At 34.1% G+C, this 23,780-nt stretch overlaps 1 protein-coding gene across 10 annotated transcripts in view; it reads left to right on the forward strand.

Moving 5' to 3' along the window:
• Positions 1-23,780, forward strand: part of LOC143256004 (uncharacterized) — a 148,785-nt gene that overhangs the window by 78,031 nt on the left and 46,974 nt on the right. For 8 of the 10 annotated variants that reach the window (XM_076512533.1, XM_076512531.1, XM_076512532.1 and 5 more), the window contains one exon: positions 13,389-13,499. In XM_076512533.1, coding sequence (XP_076368648.1) covers positions 13,389-13,499 — 111 coding nt within the window. Of the gene's footprint in view, positions 1-13,388; positions 13,500-14,633; positions 15,060-23,780 lie in introns of those variants that run through there. The other 2 variants (XM_076512536.1, XM_076512538.1) reach the window with 1 other exon arrangement.

Below are 23,780 nucleotides of genomic sequence, written 5' to 3' on the forward strand. Positions count from 1 at the left end.
TAGCAATACACATTGAACAATCTCAGTTACATGTATTGAAGTGAAACATTAAATATAATACACATTGAACAGTCTCAGTTACATGTATTGAGGTGAAACATTAAATATAATACACATTGAACAGTCTCAGTTACATGTATTGAGGTGAAACATTAAATATAATACACATTGAACAATCTCAGTTACATGTATTGAAGTGAAACATTAAATATAATACACATTGAACAATCTCAGTTACATGTATTGAAGTGAAACATTAAATATAATACACATTGAACAGTCTCAGTTACATGTATTGAGGTGAAACATTAAATATAATACACATTGAACAGTCTCAGTTACATGTATTGAGGTGAAACATTAAATATAATACACATTGAACAGTCTCAGTTACATGTATTGAGGTGAAACATTAAATATAATACACATTGAACAGTCTCAGTTACATGTATTGAAGTGAAACATTAAATATAATACACATTGAACAGTCTCAGTTACATGTATTGAAGTGAAACATTAAATATAATACACATTGAACAGTCTCAGTTACATGTATTGAAGTGAAACATTAAATATAATACACATTGAACAATCTCAGTTACATGTATTGAGGTGAAACATTAAATATAATACACATTGAACAATCTCAGTTACATGTATTGAGGTGAAACATTAAATATAATACACATTGAACAATCTCAGTTACATGTATTGAAGTGAAACATTAAATATAATACACATTGAACAATCTCAGTTACATGTATTGAGGTGAAACATTAAATATAATGCACATTGAACAGTCTCAGTTACATGTATTGAGGTGAAACATTAAATATAATACACATTGAACAGTCTCAGTTACATGTATTGAGGTGAAACATTAAATATAATACACATTGAACAGTCTCAGTTACATGTATTGAGGTGAAACATTAAATATAATACACATTGAACAGTCTCAGTTACATGTATTGAAGTGAAACATTAAATATAATACACATTGAACAGTCTGTTACATGTATTGAAGTGAAACATTAAATATAATACACATTGAACAGTCTCAGTTACATGTATTGAAGTGAAACATTAAATATAATACACATTGAACAGTCTCAGTTACATGTATTGAAGTGAAACATTAAATATAATACACATTGAACAATCTCAGTTACATGTATTGAAGTGAAACATTAAATATAATACACATTGAACAATCTCAGTTACATGTATTGAGGTGAAACATTAAATATAATACACATTGAACAATCTCAGTTACATGTATTGAGGTGAAACATTAAATATAATACACATTGAACAATCTCAGTTACATGTATTGAAGTGAAACATTAAATATAATACACATTGAACAATCTCAGTTACATGTATTGAGGTGAAACATTAAATATAATACACATTGAACAGTCTCAGTTACATGTATTGAGGTGAAACATTAAATATAATACACATTGAACAATCTCAGTTACATGTATTGAAGTGAAACATTAAATATAATACACATTGAACAATCTCAGTTACATGTATTGAAGTGAAACATTAAATATAATACACATTGAACAATCTCAGTTACATGTATTGAAGTGAAACATTAAATATAATACACATTGAACAGTCTCAGTTACATGTATTGAGGTGAAACATTAAATATAATACACATTGAACAGTCTCAGTTACATGTATTGAGGTGAAACATTAAATATAATACACATTGAACAGTCTCAGTTACATGTATTGAGGTGAAACATTAAATATAATACACATTGAACAGTCTCAGTTACATGTATTGAAGTGAAACATTAAATATAATACACATTGAACAATCTCAGTTACATGTATTGAAGTGAAACATTAAATATAATACACATTGAACAATCTCAGTTACATGTATTGAAGTGAAACATTAAATATAATACACATTGAACAATCTCAGTTACATGTATTGAGGTGAAACATTAAATATAATACACATTGAACAATCTCAGTTACATGTATTGAGGTGAAACATTAAATATAATACACATTGAACAATCTCAGTTACATGTATTGAAGTGAAACATTAAATATAATACACATTGAACAATCTCAGTTACATGTATTGAGGTGAAACATTAAATATAATACACATTGAACAGTCTCAGTTACATGTATTGAGGTGAAACATTAAATATAATACACATTGAACAATCTCAGTTACATGTATTGAAGTGAAACATTAAATATAATACACATTGAACAATCTCAGTTACATGTATTGAAGTGAAACATTAAATATAATACACATTGAACAGTCTCAGTTACATGTATTGAGGTGAAACATTAAATATAATACACATTGAACAGTCTCAGTTACATGTATTGAGGTGAAACATTAAATATAATACACATTGAACAGTCTCAGTTACATGTATTGAGGTGAAACATTAAATATAATACACATTGAACAGTCTCAGTTACATGTATTGAAGTGAAACATTAAATATAATACACATTGAACAGTCTCAGTTACATGTATTGAGGTGAAACATTAAATATAATACACATTGAACAATCTCAGTTACATGTATTGAGGTGAAACATTAAATATAATACACATTGAACAATCTCAGTTACATGTATTGAAGTGAAACATTAAATATAATACACATTGAACAATCTCAGTTACATGTATTGAGGTGAAACATTAAATATAATACACATTGAACAGTCTCAGTTACATGTATTGAGGTGAAACATTAAATATAATACACATTGAACAGTCTCAGTTACATGTATTGAAGTGAAACATTAAATATAATACATTGAACAGTCTGTTACATGTATTGAAGTGAAACATTAAATATAATACACATTGAACAGTCTGTTACATGTATTGAAGTGAAACATTAAATATAATACACATTGAACAGTCTGTTACATGTATTGAAGTGAAACATTAAATATAATACACATTGAACAATCTCAGTTACATGTATTGAGGTGAAACATTAAATATAATACACATTGAACAATCTCAGTTACATGTATTGAAGTGAAACATTAAATATAATACACATTGAACAATCTCAGTTACATGTATTGAGGTGAAACATTAAATATAATACACATTGAACAGTCTCAGTTACATGTATTGAGGTGAAACATTAAATATAATACACATTGAACAGTCTCAGTTACATGTATTGAAGTGAAACATTAAATATAATACACATTGAACAGTCTCAGTTACATGTATTGAGGTGAAACATTAAATATAATACACATTGAACAGTCTCAGTTACATGTATTGAAGTGAAACATTAAATATAATACACATTGAACAGTCTGTTACATGTATTGAAGTGAAACATTAAATATAATACACATTGAACAGTCTGTTACATGTATTGAAGTGAAACATTAAATATAATACACATTGAACAGTCTCAGTTACATGTATTGAGGTGAAACATTAAATATAATACACATTGAACAGTCTGTTACATGTATTGAAGTGAAACATTAAATATAATACACATTGAACAGTCTCAGTTACATGTATTGAGGTGAAACATTAAATATAATACACATTGAACAGTCTCAGTTACATGTATTGAGGTGAAACATTAAATATAATACACATTGTACAGTCTCAGTTACATGTATTGAAGTGAAACATTAAATATAATACACATTGAACAATCTCAGTTACATGTATTGAGGTGAAACATTAAATATAATACACATTGAACAGTCTCAGTTACATGTATTGAGGTGAAACATTAAATATAATACACATTGAACAGTCTCAGTTACATGTATTGAAGTGAAACATTAAATATAATACACATTGAACAGTCTCAGTTACATGTATTGAGGTGAAACATTAAATATAATACACATTGAACAGTCTCAGTTACATGTATTGAAGTGAAACATTAAATATAATACACATTGAACAGTCTGTTACATGTTTTGAAGTGAAACATTAAATATAATACACATTGAACAGTCTCAGTTACATGTATTGAGGTGAAACATTAAATATAATACACATTGAACAGTCTGTTACATGTATTGAAGTGAAACATTAAATATAATACACATTGAACAGTCTCAGTTACATGTATTGAGGTGAAACATTAAATATAATACACATTGAACAGTCTCAGTTACATGTATTTAGGTGAAACATTAAATATAATACACATTGAACAGTCTCAGTTACATGTATTGAAGTGAAACAGATATTAAATATATAAAAAGTTCATTACTGTGTGTATATTATTGCCATCTCAAGGTTAACATGTTAAACATTCTGTTATGTTATATTTAAGAAAGGGTTGAACTGTAATAAAGATCTACTGTATGTCTTTAAATGCACCTTCGAATTGTTTTTCTTATTTAAGATCCAGTTTTAACAAACGGTAATTATCAAAGTTGTTGTAAAGTGTAAACTGAAATAAACATTATAAAGAGTTACTATAAAGTATAACACAAACTAGATATTGTAATATGAATTCGTATACCCGAAAGATAAATAATATAAACTACAACATAACTGGTTGTGCTTACTCTGCGATAGTGTTATCCGTTAGAGTTACTGTATTGATGCACCATACGACCGGAATACTATTAATACAATGTCGAGTTATTGGAGTTATTGATAGAAACCTTTAAAAGTCGTTGCAGTGTGTGGTCTACAAAGAACTTAGATTAAAAGATAAAATATGAAAATAATTACTTGTCATTGTGATAGAGATTTGGCGAAATATTCCAAAGAAATATTCCACTCATGTTACCTTATTAAGGAATATATCAGGTATTGCAGGTTTTTATACACGTCTACAGTTGTACGGTATAATTAACCTTTATTATGGTAATATAAGAGAAACTTCGCTGATGTAGTGATTCATCGTGACAGAATAAACATGAAATATATAGTAATGGTTGTGTAGTATGTTCATTCTTGCTGGGATTCTTGTACGCCGTTTATAAAAGATACATAAAGGGTGGTTAAGATACCTACTTTGTGAAGACTGAACCGTTAAGTTATGGGTTCTTTCGGTTGGGATTACCAAAACTACAACCCCGACATACCACACGACGTCGGCTACTTGAAAAGACTTCTCGACTTTCTCATAACATTCTGTCAGATGTAATGATTCTCTGCTCATTTTAAAGAAACACAGCCGTTCCATAAATTTGTGTAGTTCTGTATAAACTGTTACTCTTCTCTGTAGTTCAGGTTTTGATACATACCTTCGGTGTGTATCTGTCTGAAGGTGGAACCAGGGAAAAACACGACACAACTTTCAAAGGCAAATAGTTTCGACTAGTGAGTTGTAAGATAAGGTAACACTTTAAAAACGCTTTCCTTTTACTTTATAGAAAATATCAGGGTTATGTACATTGTCAGAGTGACAGATAGAGAGAGCAAAATTCCATAAACTTTGTCTTAAGCATTCCACAAAACCGTATGTTAAAATATGTCGGAAACACCAAAATAGTTCTAGAAACATTTCTACTATTATGACTGTCTCCGGATTTACAACGCTAAAATCAGGGGTTCGATTCCCCTCGGTGGGCTCCGCAGATAGCCCGATGTGGCTTTGCTGTAAGACACACACACACACACACACACACACACACACACACACACACACACACACACACACACACACTATTATGACCAGTGGCGGATTTAAGGTTGTGTGAACCCAGGGATTAATAATTTTTGTAAGCCCTACATCCCATGTAATTTTATTCTATGTAGGATTAACAATGGATCCTGGGGCTGAGCACCCTTTAGCTCCTACCTAACTACGCCACTATATATAACAACAAACATCGCTAGTGATTGTTATTTATCAATTCTAAGAAAACGTTGTTCCCTGAGGCAAAAGGTTTGCCAAATATTGCGCACGTGAAAGATATTGTTCTCTAGCACCATCTCTTGACACTTTTCAAAACTAAACGAGCTATAATTTCCTTCGTGATTGTTTGGTGGGACAACAATAGGTTTACGCACTTGCAACTTTTTGACCTGGTATGGCCTGTTGGTTAGGGCACTCAGCTCACAATTTATATGTCGCGGGCTCGAATCTTATCACCGAACATGCTTGCTCTTTCAGCCGTGGGGGCGTTATAATTTTACGGTGAATCCTACTATTTGTTGGTAAAATAGTAGCGAAAGAGCTAGCTGTGTGTGTGGGGTGAATACTTGCCTTTCTTCTGGTCTATCACCTCTAAATTAGATACAATTAGCACAGCTAGCCCTCAGGTTGCCTTGTAGGAATGTCAGGAACAAACATTTTTGGTCACTGATTTGGTTTGCCTTCATAAGAAATAATGAGCTTTAAGAAAGTATCTATTGGACTGTTATCGTTTGATTATTGTTAACTGCAAAAGTACACAATGAGCTTTCTACGCTCTCTTCGAGAGAATCGAACCCTGGCATTTTGTATGAGCCTTCAAGGTTACCGATGAGACATCAGGAGACGTTTTTCAACTGGAAAGGTTCAAATGGTAATCAACATGTGGGTTATAAGTGCTTCATGGTTAAAGTAATAGTAAAATTAAATTAGATAATATTATATTTAAATATTAGGGTATAGAAACTATGTAGTTTGATAACTGAATATATTAGTATGTAGGAAAACATTTATTCTTTACGTTATAATTTTCTGTAGTATAGTTGTACGTAATCAGTCTGTGGTTTGTTTTTGTGTTTAGTCCCAGTGTAGTTTTTTTTGTACAGTTCATGAATCAAAATATTTACCGTTTTGCCCCTAATAATTGCCCTCGGTGGCGTTATAAACAGCAAGGGTGCGATAATTATAGTATTTGTGCAGTTCCAGATTCTATTTATTGTATGTTATTTATTGATTTTAATACCAATACGTGCGCGTGTGCTTTTTTTCAAATCAAAATTACGATAATAAAAGTGGATTATATGTTGGATGAATATTGCTTTCACACAAAGTAATTTTTTTAAATACCGGGGGGGATGATAATTAGAGAAGGGGGTCATTATTTGGGGGCAGTACGGTATTGAAAACTTAACTGTACATGCTAACATTTACGTTTGTTTTTAGTGCATACAAAAATATAATTTAGTGATTTGATGTTTTTCATATAGAAAACTAATCGTTTTTTATTAACATATCTACTCAGACCTGGTATGGTTGAAAAGGATGACTAGTTGCCTGTACGCTGTGGTGTGGTGACTAGTTGCCTGTATGATGTGGTGTGTGGATGTTTTTTGTGTTGTGGGAATAAGAAACTTTAACAATCTAAGTACGGAAAAACATTCCGTACCTTTCATGCGTGGCCTGCCCTCTACCGGAAATTGATTTTAAATGAGCAATCACAGGTACAGAGCCGATTTACGTTTAAAATTAATGACAACCTTATACAACCGTTCTTCTCTGAAAAGAACTTTAATGCTAAGCGAGATCCGAAATTCTGAAGGAGCACGCACACTCATGTTATTATGTAAGATAACTTTAGACCTGTAAGTGTCGGGTTATTTACTGACAGCGAAGCGGAAATTATGTATTAGTGTAGACTGCCAAACCCGAACGATGGATAAACGTTGTTGGTGTTTGAGCTTCTGTGTGCTTATAATCAGAAATCAGATCTAATGGAACACTTCTAGGGAAATTAATCAGTATACGCAGTTACTTCGTTTAAAAATGATGCACAAATAATACGTGTGCGTGTGCGTGTTGTATATTATGTTTAGTCGATTTGGAATTAAATACAATACGATTGATACGTAAATTTGTTTTCGTATAAACGAACATGTACAGATAATTAAGAGTTACGATATTTTTAAAACTACGCGTAAATGCGTGTGCGATTTGAAAAGTTTATTTTAGAATTCACAGAAAGAATGGAAGGCACGTTATATGTAGAAACAGTGAAACACCACAATTTAAACATCAGTAACAGAACAGCTCTGCAGACTTGCACGTATTGACCAGCAGTGGTTTAAATCTCGTATTTACTTCTACAGTTTCATATTGATTTAAATTATTACACTGACTAACCCTGTACAACATAAAATATTTAATGTCGTTGCTGTGTAAATATTTTGACCTATTTTGTAGAACTACAAATAATATTCTGAAAATTAGTAGTCTAAAATGCCCCAGGTCAAAGGTCTGAAAATGTTGCTTAAATTCTAAACTGGAGGTGTCATATTCTCAACTATGGTATTACACACTTTACAGTTTTAGTCCTTTGACTCTCATTGCGGTCCTTATTAACAGATCTTTAGGTTTCCTTCCGAGTACTTAGACTAATTCTAATAATTTTCCATGAATACACCTGAATGTGGACCAGCGAGAATCACTTTTAACCTTTTATATAAGGCTAAACTGTATCGTCTCTGTTCCTGAAATGTGATACATACAAGTGTTTTCGCTCTCTTTGTAACACGATAAGAAGTGCACTATAATTTTGCTCTACACGAATTCTCCACGTGAACTACTATTATGGAGTGTAGGGAAAACAGTTAACTTTTGTTATGCCTTACTTTGTGTGTATGTTTCTAGTAGCATGCATGATGTACACGAACTATTAATCAACTAGACGTGTCCTAATGGTTAGTGTGTCGAAATTTAGATCCAAGGACCCATGGTTCGAATTGTGTTGCCGAAAAAGTCGCGTTCCTTGTCTTAGGACCGTGGGTTCATTATATGATAAGAGTAACCAAAGAGTTGGCAGTGGGGGCTGCTGATTCTCTCTAGTCCATCACCTTAAATTTAGGGATGTATTGATTTATAGACAAAAATATATTAATTTTTTTTGTAAGTGGTTAACACTATTTTATCATTAATTACTCGCTGTGTCAGTATAAAAGTTCCCTTTTCCGTCTGGCTATTAATGAGAAGAATAAACTTTTTTTTATTGGTTGTTACTTTATTTCTTATTTTAAGTTGTTAACTTGTATCTAGCTTTGTATAAAACAGGTGGATTTAAAGAACGAAAAATACTGGACTTTAACAGTAAAATTAGCAGGCTCATGACTACGCCGTGTTTTTTTATGTGGTGGTTAATGTAATGAATCGCTGATGTATTGACCGAAGTTCAATCGAAATGCACGTTACCTGTAGTGTTCATTAACCAATGGGCGTAATTTAAATTACAAATGTACATCCACTTAATGCCAAGTATTATATTTACTTTTCATGTCCTGCTGAGGGTTGAGTACATTATATTAAAATTATTTTGAATATGCATATCAACAAGGGATATAACAACCGATGTCAAGTCGCAGTGGAATAGAATGTATCAGAACTACATTTTTACATTGTTTAGAATAGTGGTTCCCAACCTTTTTTATGCCCCGCACCCCTAAAACATTTTAATGTTCTTGCACCCCTCACAGTAATTATTTAAGAATAAAGGTGAAGGTGGCCAAAACAAATGTTATTTTACGCCTCCTGGAACGCTATCTCGCACTTCCAAGGGGTGCGAACACTGCTGGTTGGGAACCACTGGTTCAGAGTTCTGTAGGTAGTGTAATGCCACCGAAAATCGCAGTAATTTCCCGCGCAAAATATTCATACACTTAGATCGTAAAGATAGTATCAGATCGTGGATTTAAAATTTCCAGAACGGGGATATCAATTGTACTTAATGGCATAGGAAAAATAAAGAAATGTTAACCAACGTGGAACATGAGGATCATCCAGTAAGACTCCACGTCGCACCGCAGTTCTGGTGTGACGTACGAATATATCGTGACCGACAATCTTTATTACTTAGAAAATTTCGAATTATTGGTAAATGGCTTTATTCAGAAAACATTAAAAATTCACAGATCTGTTGTCTTTCTTAACTTTTCTCTGATATGTGATATTGCCTACTTTGTCCTCTCGCTGGCTGGAGGATTAATATCTGTATGTCCCAACCAACGAAGTTCTTTAGTGGCACAGTGGTAAGTCTGAAGACTTAACCTTAATAACCAGGTTTTGATGTCAGTTGTCGACACAGCACGTGTGGTTCATCGTGTAACTTTGTACATAACTACAAGGTCCGCCATGGCCAGGTGGGTTAAGGCGTTCGACTCGTAATCTGAGGGTCGCGGGTTCGAATCCCGGTCGCACCAAAACATGCTCGCCCTTTCAGATGTGGGGGCGTTGTAATGTTACGGTCAGTCCCACTATTCGTTGGTAAAAGAGTGGCCCAAAAGTTGGCGGTGGGTGGTGATGACTAGCTGCCTTGCACTGTAAAATTAGGGACGGCTAGCGCAGGTAGTCCTCGTGTAGCTTTGCGCGAAATTAAAAAACAACAACAAAGAAACAAAACATAACTGCAAACAAACCCAATCAACGAACACTTTGAGAAAGTGACGATTCACGTGGAGTCGCCATAGAAAAGAATACAAACTTTCTTGAAAGATAAAAGCTTTTATTCCGTTTCAATTATACTTTGTGTGGTACTTAGCCCATAAGATTCGTCTTGGAAAACGGAAAACTGATGACATATATACTAATTTAGTAGGTGCGACCATGTATTCTGGTACGCACAGTTTTCTTGTGGTTTTTTTTTATATTGTTGTGTAATAAATTTGTGTCCAGTCTGTTTATTGATTAAAAGTAATTTTTGAATGTTTACTTGTGTATGAGGTTTTCTGTTATTTTTAAATTCCAGTTGTTCAGTGGACAATGAACTTTTAAGTTTTTTCTTAACATGTCTGTAGCTCAACTGCAGTGTTTACATATGTTCTTGGTGCCGAGGTTCATTCATGGTGTGAGATGATGCAAGTTATTTGCATTAAATATTGTTCGTAAATATGGTGGTTAGGAAGCGACCCCATGTGTCAGATGAGTTAGTCTTAAGTTCGGTTTCACACAAGAAGATAAAATACTTTTTAGTTTAGAACACTGAAATAATTTTTAGACACGAAAATAAAACTATTAAATCATGTAAATGACTTATCTAAATTTTATAATGACGTTTTCCATCATCTGAATAATAATAACAATAAAAAGTGACAGTGTCCACTGTCATTAAAAACTTGTCTTGAGTTACACCAAAACAACAAATAAATATCGTAAACTTGTGCTTGATAGTTTCTTCTGCATAAACAGGTTGATTAGTATAAATTGATTTATACTTTAGTAACAAAATACGAAAAACAAAATTATATAGAGTGAATTTATTTTTGAAATCCTGTATAAAGAACTTGTGAAGTAGTTGTTTTATGTTTAACTTGGTTGATGTAATTTTGCTTCAGATGATCCTCATTAGCTGTTACTTAAATGAGGAATGTTTGAGATGCGCATCTTATAGGTCGTCCATGACGAAACTCAAAGAATGCAACTAGTATAAGATTTGACCGGCAGATGGTGCTATATAGTTTAGTTTGTTTTATGATTCTGTGCAGACATTTATCGAACACAAGCGGAATCTTATTATATTATTTCTTAAAAACAGTAATGTCGTGAAGGGCTAACTGTAGCAAATCAAAGTTGCCCGAGATGGTCCTAACTAGTGATGATGAAATTCACACTTACCAATCGCACAGTAAATAATCATTAAAGAAGTTACGAAACTGACACTCTTTGATTCAAGAGCAAACGCCGGTCCACCAACAATTTTGGGGGAAACGCAACTTATCACCGCACTGCGGTCCTCTCAGTGGACACGAGATGTGACGTCTGTATATTTCAACAAAAATCACTGCACTGCTTTTGTCTTGAATAAACGTTTTGTCAGTACTTTTTTAATTTATTGTTGTTGGATTTCTTTATCATTTATTTTGCTTTTGCTGCCTCATAATAGCGTTGGATTGTGAGTGTCAGTAAATATATATACAAGATAGTTAACATTGTCAGTATTTGGAGAATGTGCGTTTGTGAGTTTACAGTAATAACGTTTAAAGGTTTTTTTTGGGGGGGACATCCTATCGTTTTCTTAATATTGCAAATGCGAAAACTTCACAATAGAACTGATTTCGGTTAGAATGAAAACTAATATTGTGGAATTGTTTTTGATAGCTGGGAATTACCTAACCAGAAAAAAAGACCAGCGTAAGAGGTGTAAATAGTTTTCAGTGTTATTGCACAGAAGGCATTTATTTATTCGATAATTATGGTTGCTGTTGTTTTCATCTTCGTTTTTGGGTAATCGTGTACAACGTGTCGCTATTTTCTGTTGAGGTAGGCAAGGTTTTGTGTCCATTCCTCTTGGTTACAGTACGTTATAAAGCGTATCCCTAATCATGAAATTTTTAAAATAAACTTGCCTAGTTGTTAACAAATAAAACAATCCCAAAATCTAACCATTTAAACCTTCCATAATTGTTACACCCCCTCTCTTTAATTGAATGAAACTGGCGAATAACTAAGTAAAATCATCGTAAAACTGTCGTGACCTGGATGATAAAAAATCGAATTATTCAACGAAGTTGAATCGTTTAAAAAACAACATTGTGGGAAAATGTTCATATTGACAGCTATACAAAAATGGTGCTTCTATTCGGATCTGCTGTTCTGGACGTAACTGATGCTAAACTGTTGTACGTAATAATTACAGTGTATGGGGACTGACGTCTTCACGTCGCTAATCCAAGAAGTCACCATAAAGGCCGTTCATTTTGTGTGTGTGTGAGTGGTCCTTGTTTAGATTTTAGTTTGGCCCAAAATGGGGGGGGGGGTAAAGAGTTATTTCTGGTGAATCAGCGCCCTCTTGAAAGTGTAAATGCGGGGTATGAACAAAATTTATCAACAGTAGACACTTGAAATAGAGAAAAAACAAAACACGTCATTCAGTAATTTTTGTACAATTATTACCAGTAGAGGAAGATCTTTATACCATTTTTCTTAAATTTAAAGTTGACAGACAGAAAATAAAAGTTATTCTTTTCAAACTCTGCAAAAGTTAATCGTGATATTTTATTTATTTGGGTCGGGAGTGACCAAGTGGTTAACGTCCCGGAATATGTACCTGAGAAATCGTGGATCGTGTCACGTTTCCTATAAAGAAAGTACCTCATCCTACGCTTTAGAGTTAGGATAGCCAAAGATTTGAATATTGGATGCTGTTGACTAGCTTCTTTACAGCTCATCTGTGAGTTAAGAACTGGAGAAGCCTTAGTCTCGTAACCCTTACGGGTAGCTTTGCGCGAATTTTCGAACCAAATAAATCGGTGTTTGATATTAGTGAGTAATCAACTTCTTAATTACGCAATCCCAATATTTGTTACAGCCTTCCGTCGGTAATTAAACAAAACCGGCACAATGAGCATGATAATTAACCTGAATAATATTAGTTGAATTAACGAATGGGATTTTGTGTTCTCAACTGAGAATAGAAACAGTTATAATAAACATTATTAATGAAAATAACGTAGTTTTATGCGTGTTTTTTAATTGCAGAATGCCATGGAAAGAAAAATCGCAGAATTTCGGTGTCTTCTGGATCAAGAAAGAGAAAATGTTCGCCAGGAAAAGCGAAATGTGGGGCAGCTGCAGCGTGAGATAAACTCAGTAAGTTATGTTTATTGTTTATATGAACAGCTGCTCTTGCTTTTGTTAAGATGGTTTTTGTTTATATGTGATAAGCATGAACAGGAATCTGTTTGAATTTTAACTTACTGTTCATAATGCGTATACTGTGTAGTATTCAATGTGACAAGGAAAGCGTGTATCGATACCTGTTGTGGACAGAGCACAGATACCGTATTGTGTAGCTCTATGCTGAATTACAAACGCAACAAAAATAACGAAAAATATCTTTTTCTTGCTCCGTAACTTGGACCTTATTAATAAAAACTCTTATAATGAAATAACGGTGTTTACCTGCCACTCACTGTCTGTTATTCTGTAATTGAAAAAGTAATAGTGTTTACCTGCTGCTCACTGTCTGTTATTCAGTAATTGAAAAAGTAATAGTGTTTACCTGCTGCTCACTGTCTGTTATTCAGTAATTGAATAAGTCATGGTGTTTACCTGCTGCTCACTGTCTGTTATCCTGTAATTGAATAAGTCATGGTGTTTACCTGCTGCTCACTGTCTGTTACGTGCATCAATGTACGTATTAAGACCCCTGTCGGTTTATATCGATATGATACTTTTGTGTATGTTACCAACAGTTTTGTTCTGTTATTCTGTATAAGCTGTCTTTCATCAGTTACTTGTAAGGACTGGTAGCTATTTGTCTTCACATACTGGAAGACTTTATATAACTAACGTTATATGCATGGATTACATGTCTCGCCTGTTAAAAACAACAGCAACAACAAAATAACACGTGCAGTAATGAATGCGACTGTCATATTTAACTCTCACACAAAATTCTACCTTTGGCCCCCGTTACCAATAGTCGACGTTGCTCGCTCAGAACTCGAGATAAAGACTGTATACTCGCCTCTGCAGAGAGAGGACTCAGATGTGTTACACAAGTAAGTCAAACGCTTAGAGCTTGACTTCTTTTCTTGCTTTTCAGAAGATGAATGACCGACACAAATATTTTTCTGCAGTAACTTAGCATTCGTTCTTCATTTCTAGAGATGCCTCTCTGGACAGTTAGGAATACTCCAGTTCGACCGGGAATCTGACTATTACGTAGAAATTCTGATGAACCAGAATTGCCTTCGTGATCGATAGTGGATGGCTGTGACTCTCTTGTTCAATACTGCAAAGCGTGTATGCAGTAGTAGTAGTAGTTGCTTGGCGTGAAGGACATAAATCGTATTTTGAGGTTTACTTATACGAAAAGATAAGATGCTACTTAGTTCTTGACAAGATCTTAAGGCTGAATTACAGACGATTAAGACATAACCTTTTTTTCTTCTAGAATTACGCTTTATAAATACAATGGAAATGTTGGTGTATAAAATTATGTCACAAACTACGAGTATTTGAAGTTATCTTTCTTAAATCTTAATAGAAATGACACTGTATAAACTTAGAAAAGACGTTTCTGGTTAGTGTTGCTAGAAATAAAAGTGGCAAAAGCAGTGCTTAAACTGATGTTAAGACTAGAGTATCGTCGGCCATGTCTTCGTTCCTCGTTATGAAACTTATCGAATTGGATCTTTTAAGAAGGTAGGAGTTGCTAGTATTTTTCACGGTAACATTTTTGTACTCTTGATCTAGGTCGTTGTTATGTTATCTGACACCACTGCCTTGTATGTATGTGTGTCTCATCAGATTGTTTCCACCTGTGTGCGGTAATGTTCTGGAGAAAAAAGTGTTTTTTGAAGTGTAGCTCGAAGGTACTTTGAACAAACTGTAATCACTTCTATCAGGATATGTTTAACCTTTTATAGCGTTTCCCATCTTTTACAGCGCTTCCCATCAGTTGATTGAGTAAATGATCTGTGCTGCATACACGGTTCAATGTGTGTAATTCAAAAATGAAGAACGTATTTCTCTAAGAAACCTCAGTAGTGCAATCAATTACGAATCTTGTTGACACGTGGAAACAATCTTGTTACAAGTATTTGGAGTAAAGCAATTTTAACAAAAACGAAATAATGATTTTTTGTTAAAAAGATGTAGTTTTTGATCATAATTAAGTTTATAAAGTAGCGAAATAATTAGAAATTATCAAAGAATCTGGGTGTATAAGATACTGCGTTTTTTTTTGTTTGTTGTTGTGTATATTTCACACTCGTATTCATATAGATTCGTTTTATAAGGCTGTTCAATAAATTGTCATTTCTTTAGATCACTGCTCTGCCCGTTCGCAGGCAGCGTGTGGTAACCTACGTTTTAAACGCACTGAGTCATACGCACCCACCCTTTATCGGTGTCTTTTTGTTCTGTTCACTTAGCTAGGCTTCAAATTGTATTCCATACGTGCGTGACCTACTTCTTTGTTGGTGTTGTACGCGTTTCGTACCTCCTGCCCATATGACCGGACGATTCAGGATAGTTTTATTTATTTAGCTGTGGTTCCTTGCCTAATTAATGTCTACTATAAGCACGTTAACAGTCAACTACAGCTAACATGCAAACCATCAGCACACTGATTAATTACAAGTGTTGAAAAGTTTGTATGTGATCACTCTTCTAGAAATTTAATTCAATGAACGAAAGTATATTATCATTTGAACTGTTTGCAATGTGCAGGGCATTTGTCTACACAAACGAAGATACAGTAAAAATCACATTACAAACAAGGACATTGGCCTTCAGAAAGGTCAGAGTGTGTACATGGACTTTTAGATGCAACTATGATCTGCGTGTCGTAGGAAAAAGTGTTTTCCAGCTAAATCAACAGCGATAAAAACAAATAAGCCAATGGTAAATGAAGCAGGAAGAGATCCACTGTTGCATTTGAGAGGAAAGAGATCCACTGTTGCATCTGATCCCTCCCTTCATCTAAATCCCGATTATTTCGATTGTAGAATATTTTGCATAAAGTCATGATAGAACAACGAATTTGCAAGAGCCCTCTGACGTAGTTATTTCATTGGTGATGATTATTATGTACCATACTAAATGGAACATCATACAGTTAACGCATTGAAGAGAATAATCTAAGTAGAATAATTGCGGCTTGGGTGTTGATCTGTGTAAGGGTGAATAATGTAATAGATACAGAGTTAACTTTTAATAACTTCAGATAATCATCTTGCACAACCGTTTGTTTTGTTGTTGCAAGGAATGGAGATATTTTACATTCCAAAAATGCTGAAAATTTAAATATACAATTGCTAATTAAAGAATATTGATTTTTGATTTATTTATTAACCCAATTTTAATTTATTTTGCAGGATTTTTATTATTAATAAATATTTGTTTAGTACTGGTTTACATAAATATCTTAGTTCTTATTAGCTATTTGTCAAAGTTTCCTCCCTCCCCATATACATAACAAAAGAACAAGGTCGTGCAAAAGTTGTGTATTATCATAGTGTTTGTAAGTTTTGCTTTACGATAGTTTTTTTAAGTTCCGGTTGTTTTGCACTAACTGTTTCTTTCGTTTTTGTTACATTAGTTGAAAGGAATACCACCAACCCTGATAGGACATGTGAAAATAATACTGTTGTGGCATTGTGTCGTGATATCAGTGGTGTATGCCAGAACTTACTTTGGTAGAGTATAGCAATGTAAGTTCAATGGACGTGTTGAGCTAAATCTTCTTCTACAGTAGATGTCTGTGACTTGTTGGCGATAAATTCAACGATAAAAGGACAGCACGCAATCCACTTGTTGCAAAATAATATATTCAAAACGAGTTAAACATATGTACAAAAATTATGTACACTGTGTCATAGTTGTATCATAAACACTATACAGTTCTCTTTTTTGTTGTTAAAAGTCCATTTAAGCCAATTCAATTGTTTTATAATTCAGATGGCAAGTCAAACTGTTTTTCTTTGTTTTTATCTTAAACACTATCAGTGTACAATTCACTTACGCTGCTTCACGAGTTACCGCAATTGTATTTTGAACTTCCGATACTCGTCTGTTTTGCGTATTTAGGCCGACTTCCAATAAACGCCTGCTCTTCGTATATAATAGGCCTACTTTCAAGTAATCTGCTTTTTAGTTAAGTCAACAAAGGTAGTTTCAGTTGCTTTAGAACACCCTTTGACGAGATAGATTATTCTTCTAAAATATCATAAAACTCTAAATCTCACTTTAACCGTAGGCTGTCACTCTTGCGATGGTTAACTTTACTTTTTCCAACTTCTTAGGCCGAAAATCTCACTTGGCTTTACTTTTATGTATCTCTCACTGACGTGTTCTAGAAATATCCGTATCCTCGACATCAGTAACGTAAACACAACTTCCAATAAACGCCTGATTTTAACTCCTATTACGAAAACAACAACTGAACCGTCGTGAAATGTTAACTCGCAAGATAATTAATCTTACCTACACTACACAGCTTTTTATATCTGACAATGTGCGTTTCTAATATGTTTGAGGGCAGGACTTGTAAAACCACCAAGAAGTTTTTTCTATCACCCAACACTGACTTCCCCAACAATTAAAAGAATAACAAAAACAACTAGGAGGCACACAATATATGGCACATCCCTGCCACGCATCACTGATCTTGTTCGGCTGTCAAAAAATACGAAAATATGTCAGCCTTCATCAACCAGCACCGACCATGTTTGGCAGGACAATGAGGGGAAAATATTCTACTTATGTCTACTAAATTTCATGAGAGTCCGATCATTTTTAACAAAGAGATTTATAGAGCAAAAATATTGTGTAAAATTGTTCTTCGTGTTAACAGATATGGATACTTTTTTTTCTTTCGTGATCTGGACCCTCAAGAAAGTAAATCACTTCTGAGTTGGATCGCAGTCCAAATGTACACATCAACCTTCCTCCAAATTCATTCAACCATTTTTGAGAAATCTTGATGAGAAAATAACACGGATGAAACAACAACACATGAGTCAGCTTGTAAGTTTCTCAAGTACAATATTTCCAAAAAATATTAAACTGATTTAAGAAAATAACCATAAAATGTGAGCTTCATGGATAACTATACATTAATACATAATTGCGCAGATAGCCTAGTTGCTCTGCGCCATAAACCACCAAACCCAATACATAATCACTTCTAACTTTATTCTACAGTAGTAAAAAAAGACACCTTGAAACTTTAAAAATTCAACTTCGATATAAAATCTTTCTACATTTTTGCAGAAGTAACTAAAAACTAAACTATCGTAAATACAACAGCACATCTTTGCTTATGGTGTGTAAGTAACTAATAATTATCGCAAATACAGCGTGAAATCCTTGCTTGTGCTGTGTAAGTAACTAAAAACTAAACTATCGTAAATACAACCTACGTAACGTAAAGAAGGATTTTAAGTAACTTGACAACTGATAGTAACTTCTGTAAATTGTTGTAGTAAGAAGCTCTCAACTGAAAACCATTATACCAAAATATTACACTAAAAACAATGGATTCTTAAATTATTTTATTGATAACTTGATTGTAAATTTGCTAAAGACGTACTCGTTACCTACTTTAATTTACACCTGTTCATTGAATCTTGTTTGGATACGGTTCATTTTTAAACTTACTTCAAACTCAAGGTTGCATGTTTTATAAGAAAAATAAAACTATCCCTGCTGGTTCGGTATTCTAAGCACCCCTCAGTTTTTACTTTTCTTTCTTCACTTTAACGTTAACGATCACGGATATTAGAAGAAACGGTCCGACTCGTAGTCTGAGGGTCGCGGGTTCGAATCTCCGTCACAACAAACATGCTCGCCCTTTCAGCCGTGGGGGCGTTATAATGTACGGTCAATCCCATTATTCGTTGGTAGCCCAAGAGTTGGCGGTGGGTGGTGATGGCGAGCTGCCTTCCCTCTAGCCTTACACTGCTAAATTAGGGATGGCTAGCACAGATAGCTCTCGTGTAGCTCTGCGCGAAATTCAAAAAACAAACAATCAGAAGAAACCCTCGTAAGACAAAATCGACGTAGTTGCATGACTATCTTGACAAGAAACTGTTATAAATGGTTTTCACGTAATTTTATTCTTCAATACAATCTCTATCGTTTGAGATTAAATCTTGTATGTTATAGGGTATGATTGAAAGGCATGACATAAAAACGTTCTACTGTCCAACTTTCTTAGCTGAATCAACACGTCGTTACGTACACACTGAAGTAGTTACCGAGCAAAACGTGTAATTACAAGGATCCCTGTACAGTATAGAGATATAATTCGTGTATAATTTTATGTAGAGTGAATAAAACTAAATAGAAGACTGCCCTCATCGTGTGAAATCGCCGAATTAATCGTCCGTCATTCGCACGTTCTTTTAAATAGTCTTATATAACTTTTGTGTATGTATTTATTGAAGGTGAGCACATCAGTCACTTGAGGTTCTAATTAAAAGTCCACACGGTTGTGATGAAGTTTCGAGTGCATCAGTTCTTTATCTGAAGAGAGAGACCTTGTCGCAGTATGTACCCAACAAAGTATATCGGGTTTGAGAAATCAACAAATTACATTTTCAGTATGTTCAAGCTCTTTCAATTCCACTTTCGGCTTTCAGTGTTTGTGGAGAATGGATTTTCACTGTGTATTCTGCTCTTTTATGCCTGAGTGAAACTAGCATGAACAGATAGGTACTGGTGTTCCTCAATGACTCTGCAAATTCAAACTTTCAGAAGGTTTTGGAAAATGTTGTATGACTGAATTGGTTTTTAAATCTTTTTTTATAGTTTTTTTCTTTATATATTTAGCTTCAAAGACATTTGTACCTCTATAAAACTCGTTTTCCAAGCTAAGCTGTTAAACAGGACATAACGTAATCAGTTCTTTTACTGTATAAATAATTTTCCATCAACAGTTTATGTTGTAAAAAGAGATATGTAGAGAAAGAATCTTTCTCACAACATAAAGTATGAAGTGTACGTCCACCGGTAAGTTTAAGAACTTAAAGTACTGAAATATGGTATTCGATTCCACACTAGGAACAAAGCGCATATAGTCCATTTTGTAGTTCTGCATTCCAAACCAATATAAACAGAAATGGTTTTATTATAACTTTCTCTCACTAATTGTTATGGTAATATATTTTGTTTCATTACTTTGTAAATATAAGAAAATATCATGTAATAATATATGAAATGATATACGAAAGGATCTTTATCAAATACTTGTTTGTAATACGGGGTCAATCGCCTTAACTTTGCGACCCTGTGGCCGAACGTAAACGAACATGTTTGGACATTTTATTAATCCAACATTTCTCCTAGTTTGCTTTTTACTAAATTATGCCTTGTAAAACATGTTTTAAGAAGTGTCAAACAGAATGTTATTACTTATGCTTTCAATAAGACATTAGGTTTATTATATTTTTAGCACTACATTTATTATTTTTAACCCCTTCTGTTTTTAAAAGAGAAAGTCGTGTATGATAGTATTTATTACTCTGCGTGCGTCCGCCATATTTATTGCCAACGATGCATTTTAACCAGTACACAACTCATCAGGCTTCACGTGTGTGTGTGTTTTGAGCTAAATACGTCGTTAGCTGAGTATCCGCGCTAATTTACTACCATTTCTTCCTCTTCTTAAAAAAAGATATTTTAAAAACCAAATTTATTTAGTATTTTATAAAATATAATGTGTAATGATGTATTGTTACAAGTATAATTATAATCGTGTTTCAGAAAAGGCGTTCACACATTTAGAATGCATTGTTGTCCCATAGCATCTTGGATGTTTCATACATCTTTGTAAGGTTTCCAAATGAGTTTTCTTGTAAACAAGGATGATTTGTGAATAGTAATCATGGGGAATACAAGTGGTTTATGGCATTTCATAAGAGACGTTTCCCAATGCTATTAAAACAGTGATGTGTTTCTTCGGATGCGAACTATATCTGTATACATTACTTGAACCACTTAAGAATAAGTTTATGACAAAGGATATTAGATACCCTGTATAGACAGCTGATGATAATTAATGGTGGTCTGAAGTGTAAATGTACATACTTTCTGTTCACGACGTTTCTCTTCAAAGCATAGTATGGTCACCACGAGCAACCCATGTTGAGCACTTAAAATCAGTGTTAATATGGCTCTTAGCTATTCTTGACCATTTTCAAAGAACCATTTCAGATAACCTCAAATATTTGGAGTCGTTTGAAAGGGTGATTTTTCCATCAAGAGCATCAAGTTTATGTTTTATGAGATTGAAGTTGTGCCCGTATGAAGACCGCTCAATCCGTTCAATATTTTCTTCAAGGAATGTGTCAACCAGTCGAACAACGGTGGGGATGGTTGTTATTAGACATTACGATGAAATTAGAATACTTTTTGTGACCTCGTGGTAGTAACAATAATCTTGATACCGTTCCAATGGATGTACAGAATGTAGAAAAAAAAATGTTTCTTCACGCGTTACCCGTGAATGGCATAGCGCATGTCTGCGGCTTTACAAATGCGAGAAACTATATTGCAATAACTGGTGGACAGAGCACAGATAGCCCATTGTGTAGCTTTGTGCTTAACTACAAACAAACAACAAAAACTGGTTGTGCTTGTATGTTTTTTAAAACTTTTCCTGATCGTCCATACAAAGATGGGGCTTCCACATGCGATTGTCATGTGGTTCAGTGTGTTGAAGAACCTATATTAGATGATTGTATCTAGTCAGGATCGACAGGATGATGTTCGGTTTAGGGTTTGGAAGCAGGGCTATATTCTACTGAAGTTACATGTCCATTAAACAACAAAAATCTGAAATACAGCTTCCATTTGTATGAAACCATTAAATTTTGTGGCCTATCAATGCAAGTGATAATTTGCATTTTAGATCAAATAGTTGGTTATCAGATTCCCTAATTTTCATGATTGATTTTTGTCTTATCGTAACTATAATAGTATGAATTTCGATTATCCTTTATTTCCATCAATGTATTTGGTTCACCATTCGTTGGCCCGGCATGGCCAAGCGTGTTAAGGCGTGCGACTCGTAATCTGAGGGTAGCGGGTTTGCATTCCCGTCGCGCCAAACATGCTCGCCCTCCCAGCCGTGGGGGCGTTATAATGTGATTGTCAATCCCACTATTCGTTGGTAAAAGAGTAGCCCAAGAGTTGGCGGTGGGTGGTGATGACTAGCTGCCTTCCCTCTAGTCTTACACTGCTAAATTAGGGACGGCTAGCACAGATAGCCCTCGAGTAGCTTTGTGCGAAATTCAAAAACAAACAAACAAATCACCATTCGTTAGTGTAATGCCACTGTGGGTAGTTTCGTAAGTCATGGAGAAATGTCACAAACCTTATCGAAGAAGAATATGCTCATAATGAGATTCGTTAAACAATATATAATAAAGGGACACATTACTTCAGTTATTTCCGTGGAAATGGAAAATGTCGCACGGAAAAGAATTTAGGACAGCAGTGGGCTCTGAGACCACAGTTCACATTATCTGGAGTACTATCACTATTACTAAAATGATGGATTTAGTTACGAAAGAGAATGCTCTGCCTCCCCCCCCCCCCAAAAAAAAAGTTGGGCAATTCTTCTGTTATCTTGGAGTTAAAATAGACTGAAGCTAAGAAGTTTCCGGCCACTTGACATCAATTGCTGTTTTTTTATTTGAAAGCCGTTCAAGACACCGGAATTGCAACAACCCTATTCGATTACGTACCAACGAAGTTCCTGATACAATTTTATGACGTTTTTCTGAATCTTAAAGGTGGTCTTGAAAGCCGACGTCTAAATAGTGTGGCTGGGCTCTGCGGATAGTTTGTCAAGATGTGCAGTTTAAGATTGATCTCGCTGTTTTCAAAGTTAACCATGGTCATCAAAGTCAGCACGATCGACAGTTGAGAAAATAGTTCCAAGAGGAGTAATTCTAGAACATCGTTCTTATAAAATGATATTAATTCTCTCTCTAATTTTAGTCTACTTCAGGTATTGAACTTGTGTTTTGTTTTTACTGTTTGTTACATTCTTTGTAGCTTAAATGGAGATCGAATTTTAATCAGGTCATCCCATAAGTAATGCCCGAAAATTTAATACAGAAAGTGCATCATAATTTCTGTTTTTTGCAGAAGGCTTTAATGATTAAAATATCTAGTAGGACGTGTATAAAAACGCTTAGACAAATAAAAGAAACCAACCTAATTCCATTTTATCAGATAATTATTCAAATAAACCCTTATGAAGATGGATGTTCCTGAAGAGCACATTAGGTATATAATGCTTTGAATTCAAAAAGGGCAGTAGTGCAACAGAAACTACACAAAACATTTAAGGTATTAATGGTGCGGAGTCTCTGAATGAAACAAAATGTCGAAAGTGGTTTCAGAAGTTCA

Source organism: Tachypleus tridentatus, chromosome 7 (genome assembly GCF_004210375.1).
Source record: "Tachypleus tridentatus isolate NWPU-2018 chromosome 7, ASM421037v1, whole genome shotgun sequence".
NCBI classification, from domain to species: Eukaryota; Metazoa; Arthropoda; class Merostomata; order Xiphosura; family Limulidae; genus Tachypleus; species Tachypleus tridentatus.